This window comes from Heteronotia binoei, chromosome 21 (assembly GCF_032191835.1).
Source record: "Heteronotia binoei isolate CCM8104 ecotype False Entrance Well chromosome 21, APGP_CSIRO_Hbin_v1, whole genome shotgun sequence".
NCBI lineage: Eukaryota > Metazoa > Chordata > Lepidosauria > Squamata > Gekkonidae > Heteronotia > Heteronotia binoei.
This window is the reverse complement of record NC_083243.1, coordinates 139,449,027-139,470,703: the sequence shown is the minus strand read 5'-3', so window position 1 is coordinate 139,470,703 and position 21,677 is coordinate 139,449,027. Positions and strand designations below refer to the sequence as shown.

Sequence of the window (21,677 nt, the reverse complement as noted above, 5' to 3'; positions counted from 1 at the left end):
AGACAAGACGACAGACTTTAACACAGAGCAATACCCATTTGATAAAATCTTTCGAGGTCCTCAAGAAAAGCTAATCTTCAAATTATATGCATACCTATTACAGATGAAGATGCAAGATGAGGTAGTAAAAGATTATATGGTCCAATGGGCGAAAAACTTGGCTCATAATATTATGTTAGAAGAATGGGAGAGATTGTAGAAATTCAGTAACTTTTAAAGAAAATTTGTATAAGATGTTTCACAGATGGTACATTACTCCACAGAAGTTGTGTAAGATGTATACTAATATGTCTAACAAATGTTGGAAATGTGCTAAACAGGTGGGTTCTTTTTATCATATGTGGTGGACATGTGAGATGGTGAAGGACTATTGGAAAATGGTCCACAAATTATTACAGAAGATTATGAATACACAGATTCAATTCAAACCAGAACTATTTTTATTGAATATATTTCCTGAGGACTATTCCAAAGAGATGAGACGTTTGTTGGCACATATCAGCACAGCAGCCAGGATTTTGTTGGCACAGAGATGGAAACTTCAGGAAACTTCCATGAGGATGGACTTGGTGGGAAAAATTCTGGAAACAGCTTATCCCAGCTGTTGGCTGGGAAATCTAAGGAAGAAGCAAGAAAACATTGGTTGAAATTCTATACTTGGTTAGATACTCAAGACTCTTAAGATTCTCTGGTGTGAACTTATATCTCCTTTTTCCTGTATTTTATACTTTAAGATTGCTTTTGTTAGAAATGTCAAATTGAACAGGTATTTTAACAAGAAGATTTACAATACAAAATTTCATAATGTTGATGATGTCAAGCTAAGAGATAATAAGATGTGACAACTTGTGTCTTTTAAGAAAGTATAATTGACGCAGACTTGTATTTCATGAAAGTACTTTATATGCAGACTAAGACTGACCTATAACTTTAATTTCTTATTCCCCTTACCCTCAACTTCTAGAAAATTAATAAAAAACCTTTAAACTCAGAACGCAGCAGCCAGGTTGTTAATGGGCCTTCCTATACGGGAACACATTCAACCTGTGCTGAAAGCGCTGCACTGGTTGCCTATTGCATACCAGGTTCGTTTCAAGGTGTTGGTTCTTACCTTTAAGGCCTATATGGCCAGGGGCCAGCATACCTGAGGGACCACCTTTCCCCACCTGTTCCCCGGAGAGCACTTCGGTCTGGATCACAAAATCTACTTACAATCCCTGGCCCTAAGGAGGCCAGGCTCATGTCAACTATAGCCAGAGCCTTCTCTGTAGTGGCCCCAAGCTTGTGGAATGAGGTGCCAGAAGAGGTCAGGGCCCTTAGAGAGCTCATACAATTCCACAGGACCTGTAAGACGGCACTCTTCCACCAGGCATTTGTGAACTAGGCTGTTAGCCACTACAGTTTATAGCAACATGTGAACCACCAACAACAATCTGCTGTATAGCAGTTGCAGAGAGGATAACATAAGATCTGCTATGGAGAGAATGATAAAATTGGAAAGTGTAAGATCATGGCAACGAAACATTTTTTATATATTTTATGTCTATTTTACTCTATGTTTTTATGGTTTTAATGCTGTACTATTATGTTGAATCATGCACATGCATGTTTGTCTGAGCCACCCTGAGACCACCTTGGCGGGGAGGGTGGGATAAAAGTGGAATAAAATAAATAAATTAATTAATGGCAAAAAGTGGGGGGAGGGCAGAATATATTCATTTGGGAAGAGTACATCAGACTTGCTCAATTAAGAAAAGGGCAGAGAAATCTAAATCTTGAGAAATGATGGAGAAAGAAAAAAATGATATGGCTAACAAAACGTTTGGTGAAAAATATGTAAATTTGTGTAGAACCCCTCCAGCGTTTTTCTTGGGTTGAAAACCTGCAGCAGAAGACTTTAACACCTTTGTTATCAATCCTCTATCCCTCCCCCCATTAATTTCAGACGGTGTAAGTGTTGTGTAACCTTAGAAATCTTAAACCATTTTCATTTCTTATTGTCACATAAGCCCACTAATCTTTGTTGTCTACAGGGCAAATTGTTCATTGGAGAGCTGGAAATAATTATGGGATCATTTTACTTCAAACTAAATATTTTTCCAGGCCTCATTGTGGGAGGTGCTTATCTCTCTCTCCACCAACAATCTTCAATTTAATACATAAATCCAAGACATACTCTTGATAATATGCATGCATACATTCCCAAATACATAACACACTGTTGGCAGTACAGGGATTTGATAACAATCAAATTAGGTTGTCTCTGTTTGACCTTTGCAAATCACAAGGCATGATCCTCCATCTAACCTAGCCATTATATTTGCCTGTGGAAGGATCCTGCAAATGTCATCAGACAGTTTAAAGAGAGAAGTCTGAATAAGAGAAGGATAGGGAATATGCAGTGGGTAAGGATAGGGAATATGCAGTTTGTCTTTTCCCCTCTATCTGTAATATGAAGTCCCATTCTGGTTCTTTATTTTAGATGAGGATGCAAAAGGTCTTCACAGACTACCAGATATCTGCAGGGAAATGGGTTGCTGTCTACCCTGTGCCTCTCCATCCTCAGACCACTTCCCAGTCTTCTGTTTCCTTGACATGTTCTTAATATGATCTCTCAGGTTATGATAGGTTAAGAGTTGGGAGCTAACATACACTGAGACTTTTGAGTAAGAGCAATGGTCCTTCTCACGTAGAATGACCTGCTCTGACTGTGGTGAAAGCCTTGTCCAACCATAACGTTTCAACTTTAAGACACAGAGTATGAAATCTTGGACTTCTGTATATACAGAAGATATACTGTACCACTGAGCCAAAGGTATTCTTGTAAAATCTGAAATCCTGTATGGACAAAGACTGAAATCAAAATAATTCTATAATTCACAACAGCCTTGAAAAGGAGGAAGAATATTGGTCTGACCCACCGTGGAAAAGGATTGCTATCCTGTAGTGATTGGGTAATACTTTGTACTCTTGTTTAACAGTCCAGCTGATCTTCTTCACCTCTCTCTAATAGAATGGTTGTGACTACTAAGCAGTTGGTTTGCTTTGTGAAAAATGTACTATATATGCTGACTTTTTGTCATTTTTCAAAAAGTGCTGTCTTCCAGTTTTAGCTTGATTGTATAGCAACAAAAAGCAATGTAGAATCTAAAACACGAAGAGCTGTTCAATTACATTTAGCTTATGTTATCAGGTATTTACAGCAGCCTAGATGGGCTAGTTTTCATTTGGTAACTATGGATTATTCCACTTGGGGCGTCCTACTTAGGATGTCATGAAACTGATCTCTGATTTACTTCGGTCTGATTATAGATAATAAGCTGCAAATACATGGAAACCTTAGCTAACCTATGCTCATTTATGTAAAAGATCCTGATATGATGAAGCAAGCCAATGATGCTTTATGCTTTAGAAGGCAGAAGCACAACCTCTGCATTTCCCATACTGGGCTTCATCGTAGCATCTTTCAGTGCTTTCTCTACATACCTGTATGGAGCTTCTGAGGAGTAGGCTCACTTCTTAGTGATGTCATTTGTTTTGGAGATGCAGACAAAGGTGGCTGGGGAATGTTTTTAGAATAGTTATTTGTCTAAAATATTTCTATCCTGCATTTCCCACAAGTGGAAAACTACAGCTTTAGTGAAGGTGTTTATCCTGTGGTGGTGGAAAATGCCATCATCACAGCCAATTTATGGCGATCTCTTATGGCGTTTTCAAGGCAATAGATGTTCAGAGGTGGCTTGCCATCGCCTGCCTCCATGTCACAACCCTAGTATTCCTTGGAGGTTTGCCATACAAATACTAGTCAAGGCTGACCCTGCTTAGCTTCTGAGATCTGACATGATCAGGTTAGTTTGGGCTATCCAAGTCAGATTGTTTAGCCCATAACAACAAGCAAAGATACTATGTTATAGAACAGAATGTTTAGAGTGTCTTCAGGAAATCTTAGGATTTCTCAGTGACAATCTCAGTAATACTGATGTTTACCTGAAAGACAGTATGCTCATATACAGTGTCTTTTCTACAGTAAAAAAGAGAAGGACAGATTTTCTGGGAGCAATGTAATTCTCTGTATTTTCTATATAGCAAGTTCCTTTCATGTGATTAAAGCTCCTTGACTAAAAGTCTTGAGCAGTAAAAAAAACCAAACCCTTTTTGATAAGTAGAAGATGATGATGAAGAAGATATTGGATTTATATCCCGCCCTCCACTCCAAAATTCAGAGTCTCACAGCGGCTCACAATCTCCTTTATCTTCCTCCCCCACAACAGGCACCCTGTGAGGTGGGTGGGGCTGAGAGGGCTGCAAACAACTGGATGTACTAGGCCCTGAAACCCATAATACTAAAGGACATTTTCATGTACTGTACTATAAAATGCCTTAATTGCAGAAAAAGAAGAACTGCAGATTTATACCCCGCCCTTCTCTCTGAATCGGAGTCTCAGAGCGACTTACAATCTCCTTTATCTTCTTCCCCCCACAATAGACACCCTGTGAGGTGGGTGGGACTGAGAGGGCTCTCGCAGCAGCTGCCCTTTCAAGGACAACTCCTATGAGAGCTATGGCTGACCCAAGGCCATTCCAGCAGGTGCAAGTGGAGGAGTGGGGAATCAAACCTGGTTCTCCCAGATAAGAGTCTGCACACTTAACCACTACACCAAACCGGTTCTCTCATCTGGACACAGCACTTAACCAATGGGAAAAAATTGCAATAGCAAGGGTAAGGTTAGGGAATCTTTCAGATAAAAGGAGTAAAACTAGCTTGTGATGAGACAAAGATGAAAAATTAGGTAGGACCAGAACCAATGGGTAGAAATTAAATCAAAAGAGTTTCCGGCTCAACATTAGGAAGAACTTCCTGACCGTTAGAATGATTCCTCAGTGGAACAGGCTTCCTCGGAAGGTGGTGAGCTCTCTTTCCTTGGAGGTTTTTAAACAAAGGCTAGATGGCCATCTGACAGCAATGGAGATCCTGTGAATTTAGGGGGAGGTATTTGTGAGTTTCCTGCATTGTGCAGGGGGTTGGACTAGATTACCCCAGAGGTCCGTTCCAACTCTATGATTCTAGGTACTGTGTTAAAAAACTGTTTCTAAGGCTAATATAAAGCAGACACCCCAATAAAGTACAATTTTCCCCCTAAGAAAAATTTTTCCCCTTTTCGCACATACTACCGCCAAGACAAGTCTCTTTCATCCTATAATCATGCATTTGATTCTTCCTACCTAAATGCAGAACTTTACATTTATCCCTGTTAAAATCCATTTTATTTGTTTTAGCCCAGTTTTCCAGCCTGTCAAGATCATCCTATGTCCTGACTCTGTCTTATACCATATTTGAATTAACAACTATATTTTTAGAAGCTCTTTGAAACCAATAAAGATTTAGAAGGTCTTGTTTGAACCAGTTAATTTCTGCATCAACACATTATCATCATGCCCCATTCTAGCATTAAAATTCTTGGCCAAAATAAGCTAGCTAAATGGAAGACTGGCCCGAATATTTTCATTTAGACTTCCCAGTTGTCTCCAATTTTATTTTGCTATAGATCAGAACATAGGGGGCAAATAAACAGAACAAATTAATAGGGAGTAGTTGGCAATTTCAAGGTTGATTCCTAGCGAAAGATCATGAGATATGGCCAATTCAGCTTTCTTAATGATCATAGCTGTAGAGACTAAACAGGCTAAACTGCTTTTTGGGTGGCCTTTAGCTCCTTTTATAGCATGATGAAAAAAGACAATGTAATCAGGGAAAGAAAAAGCCCATGTTTCTTGAACTAAAATTATGTCAAAGGCACCCCAAAGAGTCTGAGATTCCTTGCATCGTGATCTTACAGACCAACCTGCCACATTCCAATAAGTAATTTTGAAATACAGAGATAGTCTGCTGTAGAGAGATTTGATTTGGGAGAAAGGAAAAAAGTTGACAAGTTTGGAGAAAGAACTATCACTTTGGAATCTAAAGGGACAGGAGGAATACTGGGAAAATGTACTGGGATGGTGACCTGATTGACCCAATGACTGTACTCCACAGGAATCAGACAATGTTACTGTCCTTTTCACTCTCAATTGACATTACATGTTCCCTAAGTAGCTTTACTGATCCGTTATATTATCATCAATGTCTTCAGGCAGTTTGCACAAAGATTGTATTAATTCCTTATCTGATGTAGTTCATTTATCACCTTTTACATAGGATATGTTTGCTGGAGCAGTCAGTGGTTCATGGTCAAGATTTAAATCTTTCTTGACCCTTTTGGAATTGACCATTTTGATTAACCAAGATCTCAGATTTTTACTAGTAGGGGAAGTTTCAGTTAAAGGTTTATCATTGCCTTGGACAATTCCCATAGTCATATATCTTGGGGTAACATTTTTTTGCCCACTTTCTAATGTCAATTCCAGTCCCAGAACACATCTCTATCTCCTGGGGGTGACAATCTTGCCATTTCTTTTAGTACATCCCCCAGAAAGTACTGGGGTGGTTGTTAGAAAGGCAATGGAAGGAGGCAAAGCCAAGGTAATTACTGTAGAACAATTTTGGCAGAAAACCCAGGAAAGGAGGGGTGGGGGTTGAGATGGAGAAGACTGGCGGGGAGGGCGGAATATAAATAAAAGTTTATTATTATTAAGATTGAGGGAACCCAAGCAGCCACTCTGAAGTGATCCAGGCATAGACAACCGAAGGAGAGGAGGGAATGAAAAGCAGTAACATGCTTCAAAGCAGAGAAACGAACGGGGGTGGGGGGGTGGGGTGGGGAGGGAATTGCAGTATTGAAACCCAGGAAAAGCAGACTAATATTAATGTCAAATCTCATGTGGCTATGTATATTGTAGCCAGGAGATCCAGCAGCCCCACCCCCTCCAGCCCACCAGCAACGCTGTTTCACATACACAAGAACACCCAGAACTCCCAGAGGTCCAATGCAAACAAAGACAATGTGTACAGCTCCACTGCTTATACACATGAACACATACACAAACACATCATGAAATACATACTAAAATCCAAAAATTTTGAAGGTTAAATTTGCCATGACACAGAGACAAAGCAATTAGGCATTTTACCGGTGAATTTGGAGAAAAAAATGTATGAATTGTTTAGATATATGTTAACTGCAGCAAAAGTAGTATTTGCAGTTAACTGGAAAGCTGAGAGTTGCCCAACTGTTGAGAATTGGATAGACAAGATGCAAGAATAATGCAATTATGGCAGAGTTGACAAACTACATCAATCAGTGACTGAAAGATGAATTTTAAATAATTGGTGAATTTGTAATGATTTATTATAAATCAATCTTTGTAGCTACACTTTTGAATGGTTTAATATTATATGATAATATTACATGGCAATTTTGATAAGAAATATGTCTTTGTGACTTATCATAATGATTGTGTGAAAATGTTATAAAAATGCAGATTTTGTTTCATGGGCTAGAGAAGATAGAAAATTTAAGATATAAAAGATAAAACATCACGAGAAAAAGAATATTTGACAAGGTCATTATATTGATTAAGCTATATGTAATTATTAGTCATATTGCCATATATTTTCTAAGTGATATATCCTTTTTCTTGTTTTGTTTGCTATTGTATACAGATGCATTTTGATTAAGGAATGTCTTTAAAATTTGTAAAATTGCCCTATGCATTTTTTTTTTTGGTAACTATAATTGCTGGGGGGGAAGCATAGATAATTGGGGAAGGCAATGGCAAACCAGCCCATAAAAAAGTCTGCCGCGAAAACGTCGTCATGCAACGTCACCCCAGAGTCGGAAACGACTGGTGCTTGCACAGGGGACTATCTTTACCTTTTTATAATTTTATGCGTTTTCCTCCTTCCCCTTTTTTCTATTCTGTATCTCCTTAAAAACTCAAATAAAAATCTGTTAACCAAAATGTATAGAAATTTTAAAATATTTTAATAGTTAACCATTCTATAGCACTGAAATGTTCAGTGCACAGTCACCTTGCATGCAGAAGGAGGGACTTGAAGCTGTGAGAATAGCCACATATTAACCATTACTCCTGCTCTCATTTTATCTGTCTTTCATTGCCCTCCTTTACAATATTCTCTCTCTCTCTTTGTTTTAAGGTGGTCCCAAGCGAGCCCTTCCTCCTGTTCCTGGAATTCCAGGTGGAACAAGAGCTGGAGCTGGCAAGATTGGTAGGATGATTGCTGAAGAAATTATGGAAATTCACAGGTGAGGAAATGCCTCCTTTGTTCTGCCAGTTATATATTTACATAAATAGCAAGTCAAAACAGTAATTTATTAATAAATTGTGAAATATAACATTTATCTAACATGTATCATGTTTGTGGTTGTCCTTCTGGAACACCTTTTTTTGGAAAGTGTAGCTGTTCAATAAATTTTCAGATTAGTTGCTGTGATATTATTATAAATCCTATGAGGAACGGAAAAGAGACTCATCCATCATACAAGAACAAGTTTGTCTCTTTATAGCTTATCTATCCATCCATCCAGAACCAATCAGGCTAATAAGACAATAGTGTTAGGGCTTTTCCCCTCTTTCTTTCTTTTAGCCCCTTGATCAGGGGTCCTCAACCCCAGGCCACGGCGCTGTACCGGGCCACGGCCTATTAGTAACCTGGCCGCCCAGCCTCACCACCACCCCCCGCAACACCTCCTCCCCGCCCCTGCAGCGCCTCCTCCCTCCATTTTCACAATGTTAAGACTGGAGAAGGGGCCATGAAGTGCCTTCCGGGCTCTGTAAAGGCCGACCCCCCCCCCCCCGATCAGCTGATCGGTGGGGAAACCAGCAGCAGCGGCCAGCAACCCACTGAAAAAGCCACGCTGCCCTTGCCTCCTTCCCACTTCCTTCCGGGGCCAGTCACTGGTGCCAAAAAGGTTGGGGACTACTACCCTTTATGACCTAGGCACAGTTGTTCACTTTCTCAAGCTACCCTATCTCACAGGTGATAGGGAAATCCATGATTGTGGCCTGACATTCTCAGAAGAATATAATAAATGAAGCTTTTTTTGAGGGAGAGTGAGCCAGTTCGGTGTAGTGTGTGGACTCTTATCTGAGAGAACTGGGTTTGATTCCCCATTTCCCACTTGCACCTGATGGAATGGCCTTGTGTCAGCCATAGCTCTTGTAGGAGTTGTCCTTGAAAGGCCAGCTGCTGTAAGAGCCCTCTCAGCCCCACCCACCTCAAAGGGTGTCTGCTGTGGGGAAAGAAGATAAAGGAGATTGTAAGCCGCTCTAAAACGCTGATTCAAAGAGAAGGGCGAAATATAAATCTGTGGTTCTTCTTCTTCAATTATGGCATTTTATAGCATAGTACATGAAAATGTCCTTTAGTATTATGGTTTTCAGGGCCTAGTACATCCAGTTATTTGCAGCCTACTGGTCCAAAATCAAAGTCAAGAACAAACCGTAATCCATGAAATAGATTTAGATTCAGGTTCATTTGATTTATATCTCGCCCTCCCCGCCAAAGCAGGTTCAGGGTGGCTCATGGTTTACAATGAAACAATAAAACATTAAGCTAAAAACAATTAAGTTAAAAATAATTCAGATGTTAATTTCAATACAATTTAAAGATGGCGTTCAGTGGTCTTAAAACATCCATTCAGATCTAATATCCTCAGCGACAGCCATCATTTCAGTTGAATACTAGCTGGAATAGCACAGTTTTGCAGGCGTTGTGAAGCTGGGCAGGGTTCCACAAGGCTCTGACATCCTCTGGGAGTTGGTTCCACCAATGAGGGTCAGTAACTGAGAAGGCTCTTTCTCATGTTGTTTTGAGTCTTGCCTCCCTTAGCCCAGGGATTTAAAGCAAATTTGGGGTTCCTGATCTAAGTACCCTCTGGGGAACATGTGAGGAGAGACAGTCCCTAAAGGTAGACAGGTCCTCAGCCATATAGGGCTTTAAAGGTAATAATCAGCACCTTGTAGCAAATCCAGTATGCCACCAGTAGCCAGTGCAGCGCCAGCAGCCCAGGCTGCATATTTTTAAATTAGGATTAGCTGCAATTACATCAGGGTGTACGCTTTTGAGTTGACCAGAACTCTTCCTCATCTGAATGCTGCAGAATAAAACACAGAAAGGAGATGGACAAAAGCTATTTTAGGCCATGATTTTAAAGTCTTTCTTTTATCGTATTGCAGCAAGTAGATATGCATTGGTGCCATTGATGTTAAGGCTGCACTCAAGTTGCTTGGAGCAAGACAGAAAAAAAGACAAATGGTGTTTCCATTGGAATTGCAAAGGCCAACAGTCTTCCTTTGATTTCTTTGTCACTAAGCTAGATGTACAGATCCCTTATTAGGCCAAAAGTAAATGTATTCTTTGATACACGCTGTATTAACAATTTTGGAAATAAATTTGTGATGCAAGAGGTATAAAGTCAAAGCCAAATTGGATCATTTTACTTTGTGTAAGTAAATATACTTTGTCTTGCTAGCTGATTTTCCTCTTGTCATATTCTGCTTTGCTGAATTTATGTATTTCCAAAGTAGACGAAAATTACCTACTGGACCAAAATCAAAGTCCAAAAAATTTGCAGCAGAATGACTGTCATGTGGGGTGAAGCCAACACATTCAAGGATGGCTCTGAAACAAGATATTTTTAGGCCTAAACGTAAAATGGCTTTAGAACTCAACATAAAATGCTTCACGTGCTGCCCTCAGTTTGAATGAAAAAGCTCTTGCCTCTCAGCCAGATAAAGTAGTCCCCATGCTGGGTCTTAAGAGAGATAGTATCATAATATACTGGCGAGAGGCAGTAAGAGGTTCCACTTCAGACAACATGGGGCTGCAGGGATTGTTTCTGAAAGTTCTCTTTGGTATTTTTTTCAAATGGCCTGCAATTGCTAAACTTCAGGAAAAGATATTAGTGAATTGCTTACTGCTGTTTTACTTTTCTGCATAACTCATAAGTTTTGTGGTTGTGGTGCGGGTTAAAAGAAGGGAGTATTCAAAAACGCTCACTGCCAAAGGCAAGAAAGGGGGAGATGTGTTTGAAGAAATTATTGTAGCGAATTATATTTTTTTAAGATTTTCATTTTGATTTCAGAACATTTGTTCATTTTAGATAATTTGCTTAATTTTGATAATGTAGTACATGCTTAGGCCCTTTCCTTCTGTTAACCTTGGGACCTTTATCTGGGCCTGATTCACCATAATTTGTGTAAGCTGTCAGTTAAAGGAACTTGGAAGGAAATTGAATTGAACCTCATTAAGTTATGCTGAGAACAATGGGATGAAATTGTGTTTAAAAAACTTATTTCAATACATTATGCTCATCCTAGAGGACAGAGTTGTGCTCAATAAATAAACAAGGGGTCAGATCCATTAGAAATATTCCCAGAAATTTGTGTAAGGAATCTTTCCCAGGCAACCTGTCATTTCTCATGAAACTTCGAAAAGCAGGACTTTTTTTGAGCAGGAATGCACAGGAACGCAGTTCTGACTGACTTGGCATCTGGGGGTGTGGCCTAGTATGCAAATGAGGTCCTGCTGAACTGTCTATACAAAAAGCCTTATGCTAAACAATGGTGATGTCAGGGGGTGTGGCTTAATATGAAAATGAGTTCCTGCTGGGGGGGGGGTTTACAAAAAAGGCCCTGTCAAAAAGGAGTCAGAGCCTCACAAGCAGAATGAGCCTCAGACTGGCAGCAGTGAGAAGGGATCAACACCTCCCTTTCCCTCTTCCATTCACGTTTGTGCCTGCACAAGTGTGAAAGGGAGACAGTTTTATTTGATTCCCCCTCATGGCTGCATGTGCCTGTCCTGTGGCTGATTTTGCTTGTGAAGCTCTGCCAGTCCTCAGAGAAGAGTTCCAGGACTAAATAGTATGCTGCTTGAGGAAGGGGAGGTCAGGAAAAGATGTGTTTTACCGACACCTTTCATAAACTTTTCTCATGGATAGTCAGTCAGTGTGAAATCGCTCCTGTTACTTTTGCTGCCTCCAGCCATGAAGGTACATCAGTGAAAAACCCAGGGCTCCATAAACCAGAAAAGTCCAGGACTATTAATTAAAAGCACAACAAAATCCAAAGCTCAATTGTGGTGATTCTGACCCTAGCCATTATATCTCCTACTGATGTCACTATGTTAGGACTATTTTAGAAGCAGTCACTATGGGTGAAAAATCTGACACATGGGCCGAAACCAAATACAGTTAGTTTTCTTATATATAGTTTTAATCTTGAGTTGCAAAGCCGCAAGATGAATTGCATTCTTTCGTATGATCTTCCTAATCTGGTTGTTCTTGTCGTGCTAGGATAAGAGGTTCTTCACCTTCAAGCTGTGGCTCTAGCCCACTGAACATGACCAGCACTCCTCCCCCTGACACTTCCTCACCAGGAGGAAAAAAGGTAAGATGGAAGCTCTGTAGCACCTTCAGCACCTTTATCACCACAATCTACTGTTCAACAAAGTTAAAAACTTTCATCTAATTTACAGGATTGTTTATGTCCTAGTCTGCCTTACTCATTGAGACTGAAGGTAAACTAAACAATGTAAGTTAGTGCAGTCAACAGAATGAGACATCTGATAAGCAAAATGATGGGACTCAGATTGCAGAAATCTGTAAACAAAGCCTAAATATTAGACACAATATGTTAACAATGCCAAAAAGTGGAATTACTTAAGTAGAAAATAATGTAGCAAGAGCATGCTGATAACATATATGCCAAACAGATGGTATAAACCAGGGCTGTCGAACTCACTTGTTAGAGGAGGGCTGGATTTGACATAAATGGGGCTTTGTGAGGCCAGGCCATGTGTTTCATAAAATGTAATGTCAGGTAGTGTAGACATAAACTTTATAAAGGACACAGACAAACACATTGGGGAGGGACGGTGGCTCAGTGGTAGAGCATCTGCTTGGGAAGCAGAAGGTCCCAGGTTCAATCCCCGGCATCTCCAAAAAAGGGTCCAGGCAAATAGGTGTGAAAAACCTCAGCTTGAGACCCTGGAGAGCCACTGCCAGTCTGAGAAGACAATACTGACTTTGATGGACCAAGGGTCTGATTCAGTATAAGGCAGCTTCATATGTTCACAGTAAAAATATACTATTTTTAACTTAAAGAATAACACTCTTGCTATATTTTGTTTATTTAATAGTTTTTGATAACAGAAACTTCCCAAACTTCCCTCCTCCTCCTTAAAAGATGCCTGCCTAAAATGGAAAAGTTGAGGAATAGTGGGATTTAGCAATGTAGTTTTTAAAACAAAACATCAAGAAAAAGCACAAGCACTACAGCAGAAAGTAAAAATATAAACTAAAAATATATATAATGCTTGGAGCGTAGGCAAATATGAAATGGCTGGGCATTGCAAGCTTCTCCCCCGCCCCCACTGGTCCACTCAGATTGGCAGTGGGTCTCTAGTGTAATCTTCCCTTTTGGTTGTGGGTTCCCAATTTAGAGTACTCACTCAGGCACCCATTCCCAGGTCCATTCAGCAGAGACAAGCTGGCTCAAAACATCAGCCATTTGCAAAGAGATAGCTGAAGCTATTTGTTTTTGGAACTAACATATAGAACTGGAAACTGAAACAAATGTTCCACCCAATAGGACCAAACTAAATCATGCAGATATTTGGAGTGGGGGGGGTGGGGCAGACTGTTCCATTACATACAAAAAGTTGCAAAGAATATGCAGAATAGATTTTCCATTAAGGTCTCTGGGCACAGACAGACTACTCTTGGAATGGAAAATCCACTCCGCATTTTCTTTGCAACTTTTCTTGTGTTTCCATGGAACCCAGAGGAGAAGCTAGTGACAATGAAGGCAGCCCTGTCATCTGCTTCATGCAGCTGTCTTGAAAGGACAGGCAGGGAAGGGAGTGGTGGGAAAAGAGCTACAGGTCTGATTAAAGCCCTTGGTGGATCGGTTCTGGCCTACAAGCTGTGAGTGACACCTCTGGTATAAACTATACACAGTAGTATAGTCAACAGTCCTGTTCCCTTTATTAAAGCACCATCTTGAATCATTACTTTATAATGTAGCCTTGTTATCTTTTTTTTTAAAGTCCTCCAAAACAATTCTGTTTTACATAGTGTATGAATGCCAGATGTGTAGTTTTCTTGGACCTTCTCAGGCAGGCCATTCTACAAGGTGGGGGTCAGTGATGATTCATGGTATCGTCAGAGTACTGTGAGCCCTTGTGCGTAGTTTGGAAACACCTAGTGCCATGGCTTCATTAAAACTTAAAAGCTATGGAGCTACTAAGTAACATCAATTTGCTTATGGTCAACAGCAGTTTAAACAATCAAGGGGCCACAAAGGTTATGAACTAGTACCATATGAAGTGTAACACAGCCTACTTACAAATAACTCTGAAACATTATCTATTGGATCATCCTGACATGCACAATTGTTTCTTAGGTGCTCTGTTGGCTTTTTTTAGAAGGGGGAGCTAGACTTTCCCCAAACCATCTTTCAGTAGGCAACGCACTAAATGCTAGTCTGGTTTCAGGTATAATCAGTGGTGGCCCAACTTTACTGACTGTTGAGCAATGAAATAAAAATAGCTGAATGTTTTCAGCCTTACGTGGCTGAGAACCAGTGCTGAATATCTCATAAAGATGAGTACACAAAGTGGCTGTAGCACGAACAAGGTAAAAACCAGAAGTTATAGTACTACATGGATAATACAAATACCATGGACTGCCAAAAAGACAAATAATTAGGTTGTAAATCAAATAAAGTTTGAACTCTGCCTAGAAGCTAAAATGACCAAACTGAGCTTTCGTGCTTTTGGTCACATCATAAGAAGACAAGAGTCCCTGGAAAAGACAACAATGCTAGGAAAAGCTGAAGGCAGCAGGAAAAGTGGAAGACCTAACATGAGATAAAATAAAAGAAGCCAAGGTCTTTAGTTTGCAAGAACTGAACAAGACTGTTAATGATAGGATACTTTGGAATTCACTAATTCATAGGGTCACCATGTGTCAAAAGTGACTTGATGGCACATAACACATAAAAGACTTGTTTTAACAAGGCTGTTGTTGCCAAGGGACAGGGGGAAGGAGCTTGATGGTGCAAATTTTACATGTGTACCTCCTGACCCTGGCAAAGGATCTAAAGTCTGTGTATTCACATGGCTGCAATTTTGGAGGTGATATTTCTGATGAAAGTATGGGAGGGGAGAATAGATCATTACTGAACTGGATTGGATATTTGACAATAGATAAAAAAAAAAGCAAGAAGGAAAGTTTGCTTTAAAGTCTATATAGATAATGGCATTGCTTGGAAATATACTCAAAGCTCACACAAATTGGGGAATAAGCACCAGGAAAGTTCCAAGAAGAAACTGTCCTAGTGGGCATGCATGTTTGTTCCAAGAAAAGCAGGAGAAGAGGAAAAGGGTGTTGTGGATGAGAAAGGGAAAGAAATAGAGGCAGAAAAGGTGCATAATGAGGTTCAATTGCATAGTTTGCTGGTTATCACCTTTAAAGCCCTATATGGCTTGGGACCTGTCTACCTGAAGGACCGTCTTTCCCCACATGTTCCCCAGAGAGTACTGAGGTCGGGAACACAAAATCTCCTTACTATCCCTGGGCCAAAAGAAGCCCACTTGAAATCCACCAGAGAAAGGGCCTTCTCTGTTATGGCCCCTACATGGTGGAATCAGCTGCCGGAGGAGGTGAGGGCCCTGCGGGACATTGTTCAGTTCCGCAGGGCCTGTAAGACGACCCTCTTCCGGCTAGCTTACACCTAGCTTGAGAATTTAATGCAACTTGCCAGATTTCTTTTTATATATTTGGAATATTTATTAATTTTTAAAGTTTTATCTGTTTTTAAATGTTTAATTCCTTACATGTTTAAATATTGTTTAATTTTTGTGTCGGATTTATTGTTGGAAGCCGCCCTGAGCCACTTGTGGGAAGGGCGGGATATAAATTCTAAAATAAATAAAAAATAAATAGTCAGGAGAGGCTAAGAGAAGAGGAAGGGGAAAAGAAGCTGATCTGGAGGGCATGGCAGTTCAGAGTTTGTGTTGGAGGCAACTGAGAAAACACCATTCACACTGCACACACTTCAGATTCACGCAGTATGCATTTTTTAAATCCTTCAGTAAATGTTATATAAATTCCTGTATTTTTTCACAGGTAGGTAACTGTGATAGGTGAAGCAGAGTCAGAAATGACACTTTGGAAGCAAACAGTCTTATTAGTAGATGAGTTGTAATGCAGACCTGACATGCAGGAAGTTACTTTTGCTAGAGCGTAATTTCCAGGATGTGTGTTTGTGTTTTTAAAGAATGCTTTAATAGCAGCATAAATTTATGTTACTCTAGAAGAAGAAGATGATGATATTGGATTTATATCCCGCCCTACACTCCAAAGAGTCTCAGAGCGGTTCACAATCTCCTTTACCTTCCTCCCCCACAACAGACACCCTGTGAGGTGGGTGGGGCTGGAGAGGGCTCTCACAGCAGCTGCCCTTTCAAGGACAACCTCTGCCAGAGCTATGGCTGACCCAAGGCCATGCTAGCAGGTGCAAGTGGAGGAGTGGGGAATCAAACCCACTTCTCCCAGATAAGAGTCTGCACACTTAACCACTACACCAAACTGGCTCTACAGATTAGGCCATAAAAATATGTGAAATGGATCATCTATGTGCATAAGAACATAAGAGAAGCCATATTGGATCAGGCCAATGGCCCATCCAGTCCAACACTCTGTGTCACACAGTGGCAAAAAAAATTATATATATACACACACACACACACACATATATATATATATATATATATATATATATACACATACTGTGGCTAATAGCCACTGATGGACCTCTGCTCCATATTTTTATCTAACCCCCTCTTGAAGCTGGCTATGCTTGTAGCCGCCACCACCTCCTGTGGCAGTGAATTCCACATGTTAATCACCCTTTGGGTGAAGAAGTACTTCCTTTTATCCGTTTTAACCTGACTGCTCAGCAATTTCATCGAATACCCACAAGTTCTTGTATTGTGAGAAAGGGAGAAAAGTACTTCTTACTCTACTTTCTCCATCCCATGCATTATCTTGTAAACCTCTATCATGTCACCCCGCAGTCGACGTTTCTCCAAGCTAAAGAGCCCCAAGCGTTTTAACCTTTCTTCATAGGGAAAGTGTTCCAAACCTTTAATCATTCTAGTTGCCCTTTTCTGGACTTTTTCCAATGCTATAATATCTTTTTTGAGGTGCAGTGACCAGAATTGTACATAGTATTTCAAATGAGACCGCACCATTGATTTATACAGGGGCATTATGACACTGGCTGATATCTTTTCAATTCCTTTCTTAATAATTCCCAGCATGGCATTGGCCTTTTCTATTGCAATCGCATTGTCTTGACATTTTCAGTGAGTTATCTACCATGACCCCAAGATCTCTCTCTTGGTCAGTCTCTGCCAGTTCACACCCCATCAACTTGTATTTGTAGCTGGGATTTTTGGCCCCAATGTGCATTACTTTGCACTTGGCCACATTGAACCTCATCTACCATGTTGACGCCCACTCACCCAGCCTCAACAGATCCCTTTGGAGTGCAGTAGGTTGAATTACAGTAAATCAAGTTATTTGTTCTTATGATGGGAGGCTTTGAGGCTTTCTTGTTCCATCTACTGGTTCACATTTATTACTACTGCAGCTTTCCTTGGGGTTTTATTTCATTTAATGTATGTATAAAATGTATGTATAAAATTTAACGTATATATAAAATATAATGTATTATACACCGTGAGTATAAAATTCAAGCATTGGTGCATAATAATTTGGAGTGTGTGACTGACATTGGACAGTGAGGATTATGTTCTTCATTAACCAATATGTAGCTATTATCTATGTCCTACATGCTTCTACAGTGGCAAAGGAATTATGACCATATTGTGAATACAATAACATGCAAAACAAACCAAGAACTCTCCCATACAATGTTTTAGAATCCACCAGATTGTGGAGCAGAAATTTCTCAGCCTAAAATGCTCCCTGAAATGCTATTTATAGACAAAAGGGGATCCCCAGGAACAGCTGGGGAGGGGTAGAATTGCTCCTCTTCCATCTAACCCTGTAAAATTCCTCCTCAGTTTGTGCTAGAACAGTGGCCCCCAACCTTTTTGGCATCAGGGACTGATTTCATGGAAAGCAGTCTTTCCACAGACCAGTGGAGGAGGCGGCACTGGAGGTTTTGCTACCCCAGGCTGCCCCCCCTCCGTCCACACCGCATTCCTGTTCCCCCATGGAGGTCTTTAAATGTGGGGAGACTGAGGCTGTTTCTGCCTCCCCCTCCCATTTAAAGACCCCTGCCAATCAGCTGATAGGTGGAGGTCTATAAATGAGGGGTAGGCTAAGGTCACAGCAGTGCTGCCCCTTCTGCCGGGCCAGGAGCCAGGTGGTTGAAATAGGCGGTGTGGCCTCACTCCAAGGCTGCCTCCCCTGCAGCCTCTTTAGTCTGGGGCTGCTGTGCCTCGCTCTGCGGCCCGATTGCTAGCAGACCATGGCCCAGTATCTGTCCACAGCCCGGTGGTTGGGGACCCCTGTACTAGAATATTGAAGATTCCCTGGGGGGAAGGGGAAACTACTCAGGAAAAAAATGTGATTTCTCTCAGGATCTTTCTGTTTTTCCAGTTGAAAATTTTAAGGAATCCTGGAACTCTATAAAATATTTTATCTTAGTCAAATGCTTCCTAAGACAGAGCTTCTCATACTCAAAATGTATAGCCTGAAAAAGTCTAAGAACTTAATTTTTCCAGTGGAAACATTGAGAATTTTGGAAACACTGGGTGTTGGGGGGATCACTATTATTTTTGCTTTCAGGTTATTTGTTTCTCTTTTGGAATGAGTGAAATGAAAGACAATATGTACTCAAAATTAGTAAAAATAGCTCAGGCTTGATAAGAAATAAGTATTGCGTATATTCCAGTTTTCCCAAAATTTCTGTTTGTTTTCTCCCATGGCTTCAAAATTTCCAAAAATGTTTCCTTCTTTGGGATGCGCCAAGTCATTTTAATGAATTGGATGTACTAACAAATCTTCCCATGGAAATGATTAAGATGGCTAGAGAGAGTATCATGATCCTGGTGTTAATGAGAATGTGATGTGTGAAATGTCTGTTGGAAAAGAAAATATTGATCAAATTAAATGTTTGGCATCCGCAGAAGTTTTGAAATTATTTCCCCAGTAATGTAGATGCAAACACTTCCTCTACATTTGTTCTTAGATTTTAAATGGTGGAACTCCAGACATTCCTCCAGCCAGTTTACTATCAGGACAAATTCAAGATAATCCAGGCTATCCATATTCTGATAACTCCTCCATTCTTGGTAAGTAGACCATAGCAGACAGAGAGAAAACTACAGAGTATTAAGATAAGAATATAGAATCTGTACATGTCTCAGTTCACCACTTAGGACTTGAAAACCTTAAAGTCTGGTTCATGCCATGGGAAGAGTGGCTTTGGAATTCTAAGAAGTCTCTTTCTATATGGAGAGTGTATTGGACAGTTTGAGGGAATTGTAGAAACTTAAGTGATCACTAATCTAGTCACCATTGTAAGATACATGTTCCCTTTATTTACATTAGTCCTAACAAAACAAAGTTTGGGTCTAGTGACACTTTTAAGATCAACAATGTTTAAATCTGGGTATCAGCTTTCATGTGCATGCACACCTTTGGTATTTCCTGCCCGAGTTATCCCTTGAAGGCCAAAACAGCCTGGAAAGTCTTGCCCTTTGCCTTTTAAAGCTGGCAATACTGTTGTTGTTGCCTAGCAACACACACTGAGGGCATTCCTTTTTTAAAGCTTTAGAGATACTGCTTCTATTATTTGGGGTGTTAATTCCCTAATTAATTTTTCCCCAAAATATCAAATGTTTCTGGAAACCCTGGGCTTATATGAAGATCTTTCTTTGTTCATGGCCCCAATATCTGGGTTTATGATAGGACCATGTTGAGAACTAGATATATTGCTACGAAACTATTACCTGTTGCTTCATCAGCCTCAGTAGACTGTATCATGTATCCTGGACCTGTATCATGACTGTATCATGATCAGGTCCAGGATTGGCCAAAACAACACTAAACTGTTAGCAGCTGTAAAAATAAGCCTTTTCTCTTACAGAAAGGACTGCAACATTTTAGATATTCATGGATTAAAGTGGTTAAGACACAATACTGGCATTTTCTTGGCATGTAATGCACGTAAACTGTCAGGATGCCATTTGTGTGTTTTTCTCAGCCATATATTCAAGAATACCCATATGCTTTCAGCAGTCTGCAGACCTCATGGACTAGTATTTGTCACTCCTGCTTCAGCTCACTGAAGTTTTATTCTTGAGGGATTAGTGGAACATAGGGGACAAAACTGAGGGATCTGCAGGAGGGGGAAAACAATGGGAAATTTCTCTCGAAGTATACAAAATTAAGTTCTCTTTACGTCTTTAACATTTCTGGTTTCTTTGCAGGGGAAAATTCTCATATGGGCATTGATATGATAGACAATGACCAAGGCTCCAGCAGCCCCAGCAACGATGAGGCTGCAATGGCCGTTATCATGAGTCTTCTGGAAGCTGATGCTGGTCTTGGGGGCCCTGTAGATTTTAGTGACTTACCTTGGCCCTTGTAAATACTTCCCAGTAACTTTGACATCTGGATATATCTAAGTGCATTTATTGGTGGAGTTCTCCAATCTGTGAAGCTTGTTGAATTGCTTTGATGTTTTAATTTCATAAAAGCCATATCAAGAGAACAGTCATTCTTCTCCCATGTGTAATTTCAGACTAAGTGGAGATCACCCTGCTACAGTGTTCCCACATCATTGATTTGGTTAGCCTGTGTATAGCCTGCACTAAATGTATATTTTGAATTCTGTTCTTGCATTGACTTAAAAAAAAATCACTGTGCAAACCAAGCCCTGGCATCACTGGTAGCTTTTTTATGCAAATGATCATTTCAGCCGTATGGTGAGTTTTTACACTACAGAAGAGGTCCCATGTGGATAATGGATATTCTTATACTAATGTATCATAAAGCTGTTTCTTGTAAGATCCTTTACTATAAATATTGTTGAAGTGTAATGTATTAGACAGCTGAATATTTTTAAAATAAAATATTTTCCCTTGTTCTAAATTCTGATTTACTTATGAATTAAAAGTAAGTTTCTGAATGAAGTTTTAAAATGAGGTTAGAAATAGTAGCAGTGCAAAAAAAAAATCTGAACACGAATCTATTCTGGTCAGTCTAGTTGAAATAATCAAAATCACCTGTCAGGTGATAGCTAACATATAGTTAACAACTACAGCCATACAAGAATTTTCATACAAGCTACTATAAACATCTCATAACTCCTTGCTTCCAACAGTGTCCTGCATCTGAAGACTTCCAATAGAACTCCACCCCACACACAATTTTTAGGTAGTCCACAGTTTCTTACCTTGGTGCAGCTATAATGAGATTGCTGTTGTTATCATTTCCCCCTGGTCCATCACAGAAGTCATAGAATCATAGAATTGAAAGGGACCTTCAGGGTTGTCATGTCCAACCCTTCACAATACAGGAAATTCACAAATACCTCCCACTCACACCCAGTGACCCCTGCTCCATACCTAGAAGGAGGGAAGGAGAGAGAGAGAGAAACCCATCAACCCTCCAGGATCCCTGGCCAAACTGATGTGGAGAAAAATTGCTGACTGACCCCAAGATGGGTAAGAA

The 21,677-nt window shown here is 40.2% G+C and overlaps 1 protein-coding gene across 4 annotated transcripts in view; it reads left to right on the top strand.

Annotated features, from left to right (window-relative positions):
- The window catches only part of BMAL1 (basic helix-loop-helix ARNT like 1), a 123,395-nt gene extending 102,300 nt beyond the window's left edge, over positions 1-21,095 (top strand). For all 4 annotated transcript variants that reach the window (XM_060262108.1, XM_060262110.1, XM_060262109.1 and 1 more), the window contains 4 exons: positions 8,096-8,204; positions 12,255-12,348; positions 19,189-19,291; positions 20,432-21,095. In XM_060262108.1, coding sequence (XP_060118091.1) covers positions 8,096-8,204; positions 12,255-12,348; positions 19,189-19,291; positions 20,432-20,592 — 467 coding nt within the window. In that variant the 3' untranslated portion in view covers positions 20,593-21,095. The remainder of the gene's footprint in view (positions 1-8,095; positions 8,205-12,254; positions 12,349-19,188; positions 19,292-20,431) is intronic.
- Positions 21,096-21,677: the final 582 nt, after the last annotated feature.